The sequence below is a fragment of the Monopterus albus genome, unplaced genomic scaffold, assembly GCF_001952655.1.
Source record: "Monopterus albus unplaced genomic scaffold, M_albus_1.0 scaffold60.1, whole genome shotgun sequence".
Classification (NCBI taxonomy): Eukaryota; Metazoa; Chordata; class Actinopteri; order Synbranchiformes; family Synbranchidae; genus Monopterus; species Monopterus albus.
Genome location: NW_018127940.1, coordinates 319,694 through 332,652, shown reverse-complemented (window position 1 = coordinate 332,652; position 12,959 = coordinate 319,694). Strand labels below are relative to the sequence as shown.

The 12,959-nt window shown below is 41.8% G+C and overlaps 1 protein-coding gene across 1 annotated transcript in view; it reads left to right on the top strand.

The window, feature by feature from the left end:
• The window catches only part of dst (dystonin), a 95,274-nt gene that overhangs the window by 65,974 nt on the left and 16,341 nt on the right, over positions 1-12,959 (top strand). The window contains 18 exon segments of the mRNA XM_020603094.1: positions 6,372-6,533; positions 6,722-6,892; positions 7,184-7,350; positions 7,822-7,960; positions 8,181-8,507; positions 8,664-8,748; positions 8,858-9,099; positions 9,270-9,476; positions 9,624-9,743; positions 9,867-9,974; positions 10,064-10,282; positions 10,366-10,569; positions 10,696-10,927; positions 11,131-11,357; positions 11,461-11,583; positions 11,675-11,776; positions 12,423-12,524; positions 12,890-12,959. The exon segment at positions 12,890-12,959 is cut by the window's right edge and continues 2 nt beyond it. Of these exon segments, the coding sequence (XP_020458750.1) occupies positions 6,372-6,533; positions 6,722-6,892; positions 7,184-7,350; positions 7,822-7,960; positions 8,181-8,507; positions 8,664-8,748; positions 8,858-9,099; positions 9,270-9,476; positions 9,624-9,743; positions 9,867-9,974; positions 10,064-10,282; positions 10,366-10,569; positions 10,696-10,927; positions 11,131-11,357; positions 11,461-11,583; positions 11,675-11,776; positions 12,423-12,524; positions 12,890-12,959 (3,007 nt within the window).

Sequence of the window (12,959 nt, the reverse complement as noted above, 5' to 3'; positions counted from 1 at the left end):
CAGCAGAATGACAACAATAACACTGTCCCTACTTCTTTAAACTTGCCAAATATCACCATATTCAAAATAATGAGACACTTGGGACATTTTCAGATATACTATTAAATATTTCTTCCCAGTAACGTGTACTGATAATTAACACTTTTGCTCTTTCTATTTATTCACATGCAGTATAGCAGCATTGAAACAGATTCAGTCTTTTCATCTCTGCTAAATTAAAAAGTCCAACATGCAACAAAACATTTTGCTGATGAAATTCAGTGTTTAAACACAAGTCATATGATTTTTTTCCAGTCCAAGCATTGTTACCAGTAAATTAATTGCCTTATTTGCATTTCAAATTGGCAGTAATTGAGAGGTGCTATTTTATTGTGATATGATTCATCTAGGCTAAATGCTCTAATGTATCCTAGTTTTCTTATACATTGCCTAAAACAAACACATGATATTTTAGATGCTTAAGTCACAAAACCTGGCATCAGGGCAGATTACCAGCAGGCTCTTCACTGAATTCACTCGCTACATACGTGGCAGTCCCCAGGGGACTGCTGGTTCATTCAGAGCATCTGTTGTTAACAAAAGAGCTGCAGCCTAAATGCACTGATGGTGCAGGACGGATGGACCGTCACAGCCGGATGCTCGCCAGCAGCGCGCCACTCGATTCAGTGATGAAGCCAGCCTTGCATCTTGATCTCTTAACACTGATATTGTTGTTCTTATTCTTGGGAACCTTCACAGTCTGACACCATCTCTATTAGTATAGGGATCTTTAAAATGTCCTGAAACCCTGTAGAATTCAGTGCGGGGCTGAGCGCCAATTAAGGCTTGTGCAAATATGAAGCTAGTTTGCTAAATGTACTCTAACATGAAAGGGACCTGAATGTTGGGGATATACTGCACTGTTTAACCTAACAGTCAGTTCATTCACTGTGATTATATATCACTCAAAAGTCAAAATGCATTCTGATACTGTAAATAAAGTAGACGCTATGTAATTTTGCCTTTATGTTTAATACTGCTTGTATTTGCATTTTTCAGAATGATGACCCAAGAGTATTAATTATGAAAACTTATCAGTACACACTGGTAAAAGATGTTATAGCTGGTGTAAAGATGCACATATACCAATGAATTTTATGATCCACAATGCTTTAGTGTGATGTATTAAAATATTTGTACTAAACATCAGCATTGCATAAAGATAATCATATATGCAGTACAGACATACCACACAGCTTCTTAATTGTCCTAATGGTCTGTTTTCAATTCATCCGATTTTTCCATAGACTCATGGAGTCCTCTTTTGGTATCAGTGAGGATAAAACAAGGGGGTAGCCTTTAGCTAGATTTCCAGACAGATGCAAAATATTTTAAAAGCCTATAAATTCCTGTGGAGTTTCCCAAAAGAGGAGTAACTCATATTTAGGGTTGAAATGATGAAACACAACTTCATTTGTTGTACCATCGATGCGTAGCAATACCGAACGATAACCCAAACAGCTGTGTATAAGCAAGTGACACTGATCTGTTCTGAGATGTAGGTCAAGGGATTTTATTTTTCCATTACTGGGTTGCGGTGCTCACATAGTAGGGCTACATCACCACTTTCCAGTTGAGTAACGCAGATTAAAATATCACCGGGGTAGCAGAGCTTGCAGAGCAAATGATTGATTCCAATTGTTGCTGAGCAGCGTTGCCATGGCACATGTTTTCATCTCCTTCTTTGTCCTGTCACCAGTCTCGGTTGAGAGGGCATATATGGCATCATCTGCTGCGGGAAATTCCCTTTGTGCTCATTTATACCAGTACTTAGCATCAAAAAGAGCAAAGCAGTGTTGCAGCATGAAAACAATACACAATTGTGTCATATTCAGCTTTATATTCAGTGGATCAGACTCTTGTTGCTGCAGGTACTGTACAAGGGCCTTATTGGCAGTTGATGAGAAAGAAAGACAGCACTTGGATTCATCTTTTTCATGTGCTGTTACCATTTTAGGTCATGTTCTGAAGCAGACATGCCTGACTTCATGAGTTTACTCTTGTTTTTCTCATGAGATTCCTAGTAGTGTTCACACTGTATGTATCTTTATGTATGCCTTAAAGGGCTGCTCTAGTGACTCAGCACCGCTGGGGGTTGACTTGGGTGCTGTTCAGACATTACATCAGTGTGTCTTTCAATTCAAACAGCAATTTCCACCTTGTGAATCATATTGTAGCTCACTCTCTGCCACACAGGGATGATACACTCTCTTTAAAGTGAAACATGAAACTGAGCCAGTTTCTATATACAGAGGGTGGAGTACACATTGTCTTTGGCGCAGGTCGATTGTGTTGCGTTTTCTATTCATCGGAGGTTTAAAATGTTTGGTTCTGACACAGAACTAAAGCATTCCTCAGCTGAACCTGATTAATAGAGGACCAGTTTGAAAACAATCCTCTGTACAATCCCACAGCGCATTGGTGATAGTGATAGTGACACAACGCCCATTAATTACAAGATGAATGTTGTGTCCGCTTCTTCATTACCTGAACCAGTCATAAAAAGTTTTACCTTATCTTGTTAATTGGAAAAAAAGATAAAATAGCAACAATATTTATAATCTTTTAATTGTTTAAGTCATTTTTAAGCAAAACTGCAAAATTGTTGGTTCTAACTAAAGTGTGTATTTGCTGTTTTTTAATTCCTCCATGGTAGTAACAATATCTTTTAGTTTTAGACCACTAGACAGACAGAACAAGCAATTTATATGTGTGGTTCTGGTAAAATGGTGGTGTACGATTACTAGAATTGTTTTTTGTATCCCTTATAACCCAAAATGTCAAAAGGATTGAGAAGCCTTGTTTTCACAATCTGTATTCATCCTGAAGATCAAGGTCAAGAGAATTTGCCACCATGCTGCTGTTGAACTTTGTCTGTGCCAGATTTTTCTGAGAGGATGATGTATGCTGGTACTGAAAGAGATTTTTTTTTCAACTGCCTAAAAATGATTCATAGAAACTCACAAAGTTTCAAAGATATATGGGACAATGTGGACAAAGGAACTTATATCAGCTACTGTAGGAAAATAGGAATAATTTGTTATTCATATATCCAAAAGCGTGAATATTTTAAAAGTGTTTGCATTTCAGTGGCTGAGCATCCCTTTTTAAAATCCCACCTGATCTTAGCGGCTTATTTATCTCTGCTAGTCCCATTTCTGTCTCTTCTCACCTGTGCAGAGCTGGACAAGGAAGTTGGGATCGTTCAGCTCTTTGTAGATCTACTGTGGTGGAGACAATCTAGGAAACAAAAATAAATTCCTCTCATTATCTCCTCTACACTCCTTTCGTCTCCTAACCCAGTCAGTCAATGGACATAAAAAGCCCCTTCATGCACTTGGCAGAGTTGTCGGTGTTAAATTACCTGGGATCTGTGCCTCCCTCAGCATTCCACAGTAATTAAGAATATCTGCAGGGTCCACAGCAACCGCTTACAAGAAGAAAACAGAGGGCGAAGGGAGAAAAAAAAGAAAAATGTGTATCTGTTTCAGCATAGGGTGAAGTCATCAGAGTGGGAGATGCTGGTGCCTTCTGGTCTCTCTCTCTCTCTCTCTCTCTCTCCCTCTTTTTTTTTTTTTTTAAAGCTTATGCATACCGTTTCCCCTCCCCATTCCCTTGGTCTCTAAAAGAACATGAAGAAGGAAAGTGAGTGAATATGTCAGGATGCAGGAGAAGATGGTTTAGAAGCGAAGTCGTATGGGCCATGCAGACATAAGGGGAAATTAGAAACGGTCATGTGTCCACCAATCAACATGTGCCGGAGTGGCTCTGAGCACAAATGGAGTTGTGGCAGATGTTGTCTGAATAATGAGCGGGGGCGGGGCATGAAGCCTTCTGCCAGGAGGGTGTCTGTCACTGCGAGGGGAGCGATGGGAGAAAGGGCAGGCTTTTTTGTTTATCTAGGAGTACCAGCTCTCCTCAGAGCTGCCGACAGTTTTCGGTAGAGCCTGCTGGATTTGTCTGTGGATGTTTTCACTTTGCACTGAAGATGTTCCTTTAGCTTGTACGGATGCTGTGAGGATTTCAGGAGTTTAAAAAGCACTTTGGACCAGAGGACCAGTGATTAAGTTTTCACTCTGCATGTAGAAGAGCCTAGGGGAATGTTTTTGGGAGCGGTGACTGTGTTGAAAGACTGGATTTTCATTCATTGCTAATACAGAGTATGAAACTGCTATACCATCCTAGCATATGTTTGGGATTTTTTAAATCCAATTTTGACATATTTGTATTTCTAAAGCCTTTATTTTTTTAAATATAGATAGATGCATATTCATATTTGAAAAAAATCTCCTTGAACAATTGTCAGTTTTACATAGAATAACAAGTGGAAAAGTTTAGTAGTTATTTATCTTCTCATTTAAGAGAGGAGAAAAATTATTATTTTGCACACAGTCCCTTCCCATGTATTCACCCTATGCTTCTTTTCAAATTACTCGGTGTGCACTAAAGCAACATATAACCTCAAAGGATTTCTTAATCTTCTCTTGAGCAGTTGTTTTAGCATGGGTAAACCACTGAGCAGACCAGATTGCCTCAGACAAAACCCTTCCTGTGTGAGGAAGGGGGAGGAGGAGGACCTGAACATTGATGACTGCTATGTGCCCCAGAGATCCATTTATGACACCGTCCGGCTCAATGAGCAGATAGACTCGGGGTCTAAAGGCAGTCTTTCTTCCCGGCACTTCACAGGTACCCTCCCTTACACACACCGTACCTTAGACCTCAGCAGCCTCTGTGGAAATGGAGTTCTCACTGCTTCTAGTTCATTTGAGCTCCGAACCCAAAAGCATGCCCTGCTAGACGAGCGTGTGGTCTTTGATGGACTTAAACTCAATGGGAACATAATCAGGGTGACCGATACAGTACTGCCTAAGTCACGACTCCAGGGAGGAGAGAAGAAGGACCATCCACAGCATCGCAGATCATGGCGGACTTTTGCTCCCGCTAATTTGGTCGAGTATACCAGCCGCAGTGGAACCTTGTGCTCCGGGAGTGTGGAGAGGCCGGGGTTGATCAATGGAAAGAGAGGGCAGAGTGTGACCAGCTCACTGACATCTGAAGAGGACTCGGGTTTATACAGTCCTACTGTGGAGAGGGATCGGCATGCTCATCGATCCCACAAAAGAACAGGTGCCGGTACAAGGAGTCTGTCATCTTCAGAAGCAAGGCATATGTCTGGGGACCTGAAAACTATGCGCTCACTCAGCTCAGGGCAGGAGGAGTTTCCTTTCTCACCTGCAAGGGACAACCAGTCTCTTTATCATAGTAGTAGCTTGGTCCAGGAGCCACAGAAGGCAGAATCAGGTGTGGGTGAGCTGAATGAAACTGATACCCTGACCAATGGAGAATACAAGCACTCCACAGGGAGGACATCTTCGGGGTCAGACCCCAGAGCTCCAAACAGCTGTTCTGGATGGCGTTCAAGGACTTTAACAGACTGTGATGAGCTATCCGCTGCTGGGCTGTTAGAGGATGTATCACCTCAGGGCAAATGTGAGTTGGTGAGTGTGGTGGTGACGCAGCCTGAGACATATGGAAACTCTGTAACTCTGCCCATCGAGAGCTGCCAGCAAACAAAACCATGTACTGTGCAACTAGGAACATCTAAGTACAGCATGGAGGAGCTGGAGGAGTTTCTACAGTCAGTGGAGGCCTGTCTGCCCATGGGTTTACAGCCATTCCACCACACAGGAGCGCATGAGATAGAGGCCTTACTGAATGCCATCACTGCATATCCAGAAGTCGACCCTATGAGTTATTTCTCCTCACAGGTGCCTAAAAATAGCTGCTTCCTTCATTTGCCTATTTGCTGGTGCAGCTTGTTTCACTACATGATATGACTATTAGATGACTTGTTACTGGTTATGATTACATGATGGGTGAATTAGGTTTTGCTCACTAGTTCAGCCTGGATGCCTGTCTGTGTAAAGCACAGCTGTGCTTTAGCTGTTAGCTGTGCTCTGCCCTTTCAGAAGTTGCTGACAGGATAGAGAGATGTTTATGTCAGCTGAAAGTGATGCCATGGCCGTTGTGTCTCAGGAAGTGGGATAACTTTTTCCATATATTGTAGAGCATCCAATTTTATGTATTTTTAGTGCTGCCTTTCTGATATTTTAGAGAACATTACTATGACCTCATCAACACAAATGTTATCTTTTATAATGCAGAATCAAAACATGGCGCAATATTGTAATTAAAACACTATGGAAAGGGGAATTATTCAGAAGGAGTCTAATAACTTGCTCTAGTTCAGTAACACAACTAATGCCTAATTAAAATGTTTGGTCTTTTAACAATTGGAGCAGTAATTGTGAATTGTTCTGTGTCTTTAGGCTTTCCAGAAAGAGGAGATTGATCCAATACAGATGCAGCTTCAAGACATCAACTTCCTCAGCCAAGGTTTGATCCAAAATGCTGCCAAAGGCACTAGCACCAGGAAGCTCGAGGATGACCTGGAGGGTGTCAACACAAAGTGGAATACTCTCAGTAAAAAGGTTATTAGTCATGTACTGCCAGTCTGACTGGTTGATGCGTTCCTGTGACTATTAGTCACTAGCGAAAATACAGAGCGTGTTGACAGTACTAGCTTAATATTTGTTATAGTATTATGGTTTCATTAATTACTGGGGAGCTGCTTAATTTAGCCTTACAACAACTGACTCTATGTTTACAATGTGGTCAGATTGCTGAACGTTCAGCCCAGCTTCACGAAGCCCTGTTGCATTGTGGGAGGTTCCAGGATGCTCTGGAGTCCCTGCTCAGCTGGCTGACTGATACAGACGAGCTTGTGTCCAATCAGAAACCTCCATCTGTAGAGTTCAAAGTTGTCAAGGCACAGATACAAGAGCAGAAAGTAAGTCAGTATCACACACAAACATGTACTGTGCTAAGCACAGTGATTCACTGTACACAGAACATAAAACCCGTCTACTTTAGTCTTAACACGTCAACATTAGACAGTCAAATGCAGCAGTATGACTTTGCCATTCATCTTATTTAATTGACATCCATTATTAAACATGAACGTGTCACATACAACTTAATTTGTGCCTGTTAGATTTAATGTTTTTCACCACAAAGCAAAGCTCACAGTCAGTGTGTTAAAGGCGCCCAGTAACTCTCTTCCTTTGTTTATCTTTGACAGCTTTTACAGAGACTGCTAGATGACCAAAAGCCAACGGTGGAGCTGATAAAAAAGGAGGGAGGGAAGGTTGTGGAGCTGGCAGAATCTGTGGATAAGGAGAAGGTTGCAAAAGAGATCGAATGCCTGGGGCAGAGGTGGGACACTCTGCTGAAGAAGGTTGAAAACAGGTCTGTATCGACTGTGATGTAATGTAACTGTAGTGTAAATGCTCTTGTAAATTCAATTCTTCAGAATGAAATGTTACTAATGAAGAGTTTTCCTAACATTTAAAGCATTTTTTGACCTAAATGAATGTGTTTTGTCTAGATTTGGCTCGATGAATATTTAGAATTTATCAAGAATACCAGACTTGGATTCACCTTTACTTTCCTCCCAGTGAAGCCTAAAGGAGTAGTCAAACATTTTAGGAATTGCTCTTTTTTCTAACATGCTAAGAATTAAATGAAAAACTTGATGCTTTTGTACAGTACATATGAAGCTACCACTAGCAGCTAGTCAGCTCTTTAATACTGGATATTCATATCCAATAAATGTTACTTATGCTTTCCAATAACAGATATTTATTAATAGGTTAGAGATAAATTAACTCACCTGTACTTTGTTTCTAATCCACTGCTGTTGTTATCATCATGTGCTAGGCACAAGCAACTGGAAAGCATCTTAGTGGTCACTCAGCAGTTCCACGATGGGCTTCCTGCCACAGAGAAACGCTTGGCCAACTCTGAGCCAATCAGCACCGAGACATTTAAGCTGGAAGATCAGATCTCCCAGCATAAGGTAGAATCCATCATTTACAGTATTACCATATGTGCTGGGTGACACAATTGGCTGTGTTCGTCTGAAATCAGTTTTATTCATTTTGCTTGTTACTTTAAGTTTGTGCTTTTCATTATTTCCTGTTCTGTTTTTCTTTAAACTGGAAGTTTCATATATTTCTTTTATTTGTGTGTTTTCTGTTTCTGTCATACATCCTTGGTTTCCCATCCCCTGCGGTCAGGGCTTAGAGGAGGAGATTATGAATCACAGTAAAGACCTGGTTCAGGCCATCAGCCTGGGTCAGATGCTCAAAACCGTGAGCTCAGTCGACAATAAGGAGTTTGTTCAGTCCAAACTAGATGCCACCCAGGCCAGTTACATAGAGCTCCAGGAGCGATGCAGGAAGAAAGCAGAGATGCTGCAGCAAGCTCTGGCAAACTCCCAGCTGTTTGGAGAAGATGAAGTGGCGCTCATGAACTGGCTCAACGAGGTGCACATGAGGCTGAATGAAGTGTCTGTGGAGGACTACAAAACTGATGTTCTTGAAAAGCAGCTGGCAGAACAATGGGTACACACTCCTCCTCAGGCCAGACAATATGTTGTCCCTTGATTTAAGTTGCATCAATCATGTTTCAGTTCATTTGAAAGATTTATATGTCACTGTCTAGAGTGGAAAGTCTCCTGTCACTCTCAATGGCTTTCTAAGGCTGTGTTTCATTTTTAGACATTACAAAGTGATATTGAGTTGAGGAAGAAGAATGTTGACCAAGCTGTCTCTAATGGGATGGAGCTGCTGAAGCAAACAACAGGCATGTCTTCTTTTATTGCTGTCACAGCGGCAGTGTACAGCTGAATCTCAGCACTCAGTTGTCAGCCTTTTTCAGGACTGTAAATAATTTATTTACTTTCTATTTATAGGTGATGATGTGGTTGTTATCCAAAGCAAGCTGGATGGTATAAAAAGCAAATATGCTGAGATCATCTCTACGAGTGACAACGTTTTGAAGACACTAGAGCGTGTTTTGAGTCTCTCCTCTAAGTTACAGCATACTCGTGAGGACCTGAACTCCTGGCTAGAGAACGTAGAGGCTGAAATCAAAACTTTTGCTGATCAGGAGCCAGTGGGCGAGAAGCTCACTCATACACAAAGCAGGCAGAAGGTCAGCCTTTATACAATAAAAGTTTTTGTTTCATCTTAAAGAAATAAATACATAATGTAAGTTCTAACACAAAATACCTTAAACAGACCATTATTTGCCTAAAAACACACATATTTGTACTCATTATTCTTAAACCTGTGTCTTTTTGTGTGTCATCTAAATTTGTCAAGGCTGTGTTGAAGGAGACCAAAGACAAAAAACCTGCGATCGACAAGCTGAATGAGTTGAGCAGTTCTCTCCTGGATCTCATCCCGTGGCACACTCGTGAGGGTCTGGACAAGCTGGTGACTGAGACTAATGAGCGGTACAGAGCCGTGAGTGACGCCATCACCCAGCAGGTTGACCAGATCAACGCTGACATACTCAAGTCACAGCAGGTAAACCGGAGATGTTAATGAAGAGCTTTTTCTCGTTTGGTTTTGTCTTCTACGTTAAGAGAAAGAGGGACTTTTCACAGTATTTTCTAATTAATAATGCTTTCCTCAGTGGAGAGCATCAGAGACTGAGTATTTTTGTGTTTCCAGTTTGAACAGGCAGCAGATGCAGAGCTTGTCTGGCTGACTGAAGCTGAGAGGAAGCTGCTGTCAATGGGCGAGATCAGGCTGGAGCCGGAACAAACCACAGCTCAACTCCAGGCCCAGAAGGTTAGCCCGTCATACTGCTTGTGTGTGTATATGGATAGACCCAGGCCTCAATTTAAACAAAGTACATTAAACACAGCACTTTGTTTTCTCATATCCAGCCAAATTTACTCTTTACTTTTCCAGATTTACTCCATGGACATCATGAGGCACAAAGATGCTGTAGATGAGATTGCAAAAACAGGAAAGGCCATCATGAACAACAAAAACCCAGAGGAGAAAGAAATCTTGAAGGTGAAAGGAATTTATTTGAAATTAGGAACAGGCAGGTATTTATTAAGAATATCCACATAAGCTAAATGATCTTCTCGGTTTTCAATCAGGCCAAGACCCAGACGCTCTTGGAGAAGTATGGTATTGTCAGTCAGCTGAACTCAGAGCGCTGCCTGCAACTGGAGCGAGCCCAGTCTCTGGCCAGTCAGTTCTGGGAGACCTATGAAGAGATGTGGCCGTGGCTTCAGGAGACCTTGATCACCTTCGGCCAGCTTCCCCCACCTGCCATCGAATATGACGTGCTCAGGCAGCAGCAAGAGGAGCTCAGGGTAATAAACCAGCAGGAGCAGATGCTCAGTCCGACACTTTTATTAAATTCTAAAAACTAAACCGAATATCATGTCCTCTCCAGCAAATGAGAGAGCTGATTGCCGAGCACAAGCCCCACATTGACAAGATGAATAAGACCGGGCCACAGTTACTTGAGCTCAGCCCAGTCGAGGGAGTGCCCATCAGAGAGAAGTACACAGCTACTGACCAACTTTACACCAAACTCAAGGCTGATGTAACGCAGAGAGCTGCCACTCTGGATGAGGCCATTTCCAAGTCGACCCAGGTTAGGAGCAGACGTTCACTGGGTGTTTTCGAAGCAAATGTTTGCCTTCTCTTGGTTTCTTGAATGCTATTGTTACCTAAAGTATAAATATAAACCAAGGTGTTTCCTTTGTTTATTCTCCACCAGTTCCATGATAAAATTGACCCTATGCTTGAATCTCTGGAACGAATTGCTGAACGCCTGCGTCAGCCTCCGTCCATCTCAGTGGAGATAGACAAAATCAAGGAGCAGATTACTGAGAATAAAACCGTCTCTGTGGATTTGGAGAAACTGCAGCCTTCTTACGAGACCCTGAGGCAGCGAGGCGAGGAGATGATTGCACGATCTGAAGGGGCAGACAAGGATGTATCTGCTAAAGGTATTTATAATGCCACCTTATTTGTTTCATTTTATTGCATTTTGTTTATTTATTTTTCAGTTCATTGTACATGATGGGCTGGAAGAGGAAGGCGAGGAAGAAACAAGAAAAACAGCCCAAATATTTTCCCCTTAAACTTGTTGGTGTACGACGTGTGTTTGATTTATGTTGTATTCATTGTAATTGTCACGTTTTCTCACAAGCTGTACAAGACAAACTGGACCAGATGGTGTTCCTGTGGAATGACATCCAGGCCTTGCTGGAGGAGCGGGAGGTGAAGCTGCTGGATGTAATGGACCTGGCAGACAAGTTCTGGTGCGACCACTGCGCTCTCATCGTCACCATCAAAGACAGCCAAGACCTGCTGAGAGAACTGGAGGAGCCCGGTGTTGATCCGTCAGTCGTCAAACAGCAGCAGGAGTTTGTTGAGGTAGGATGAAATTACCGAATTATTGAAATTACTCAATCAACCAATGGATAATTCTATGGAGCTTTTCTTTGTTTAAACACTGCTCTTTAAAACATTTCTACAGGGCTTTAAGGAGGAGATTGACGGGTTGCAGGAAGAGCTTGATGTGGTTCGAAACCAGGGCGCTGAGCTTATGGCAGCATGTGGGGAACCTGATAAACCTGTGATAAAGAAAAGCCTTGATGAGGTACTTGGTGCTGATACTCTGGAGTGTTCGTGCAGTTAGATTCCATCGCCCACATGTGGATTGTTCTAAAGTGCTTGTGGTAAATTTCCAGGTGAATTCAGCGTGGGAGAATCTCAATAAGACTTGGAAGGAGAGAGTAGAGAGACTGGAAGAGGCCATGCAGGCCGCTGTGCAGTTTCAAGATGGCCTGCAGGTACTTTGATCACTGCTCCAAGGAACTGCAATGGCAGCACAAACACTTTTGAGAGTTGAGGGTTTTTGGTGACTTTGGTAAAACCCTTAGGAAGCTTATTCCAGTCTTTCTAAAATAACTGTCTTTTTTTTTCTTTGTTTTTATTGTATGGGGGATTGTAGGACTTTATGTAGGAGCATTTACATGTACTTGCTCATCTGGACATATTTATGTATTAGAAAGTTAAACAACACTGTGAGCCAGCTACTTTTTAGGACCCTCAGATGAAACCACAGATTATGCAGCTTTTTATTGCAGTCAGATGATGTAATCCAAGATTTTATGAGGTAACACCAAGCATAGTGTTTTCTATATTTGGCTCAACTTGGCTTAACTTGTGTATAAAGTTCTTCTGAAGTATTTTTTATTGTGGAAATCCTCTGCACATCTGATTTAATTTATCTAATTTTAAAAAATCCAATTTGAGATGATAATGTTTAAATTGTTTGTTTGTTGTATTTGTTTTTCCTAATTTGTCCACCACACAGGTGTACTATAGATCAGCTGGAAGATTTATTGCATAACATGACACTAAGTATGAAACATGACTCCCTGTGCACTAAGCTTTGTTTTCGCTGCTAACAATGGTTTCCCACCATGTGCGCAGGGTATGTTTGACTGGGTGGACATTCTGGAGAGCAAACTGGATTCAATGTCACCTGTAGGCACAGACCTGGAAAGTGTCAAGCAGCAGATTGTAGAACTCAAGGTACAGTCTTGTATTTCTGTTTAAAAATGCAACAGCATAATTCTTGTATATGCTGAAACGTAGTGATTCACTTCTGCACTGGCTTATTCATTTAATGCCTTTAACTTTGCTGAAGTTATCTCTGTAAGAGCAGCTCTGTCATATACCAGCTGTGTTTATGTTGGGTGCTTGATTCATAATGTGGCCTAGTTAACCCGTTTTGTACAGGTACAAAGCCTCTATAAAAATAGCTTCATAAAGTAGTTGCACTTGCTTTGATGTGCAATAAGACAGATGTGCCTAAAAGGCAATGCTGGTATTGTTTGTATAGCTTTGTACTTCTGTTCACTGATTATGTGTACCACTGTATCTGCTGGTTTTGTCAGGAGTTCAAAGGAGAGGCATACCAGCTGCAGATCGAGATGGAGCGCCTGAACCACCAGGCGGGCCTCCTGC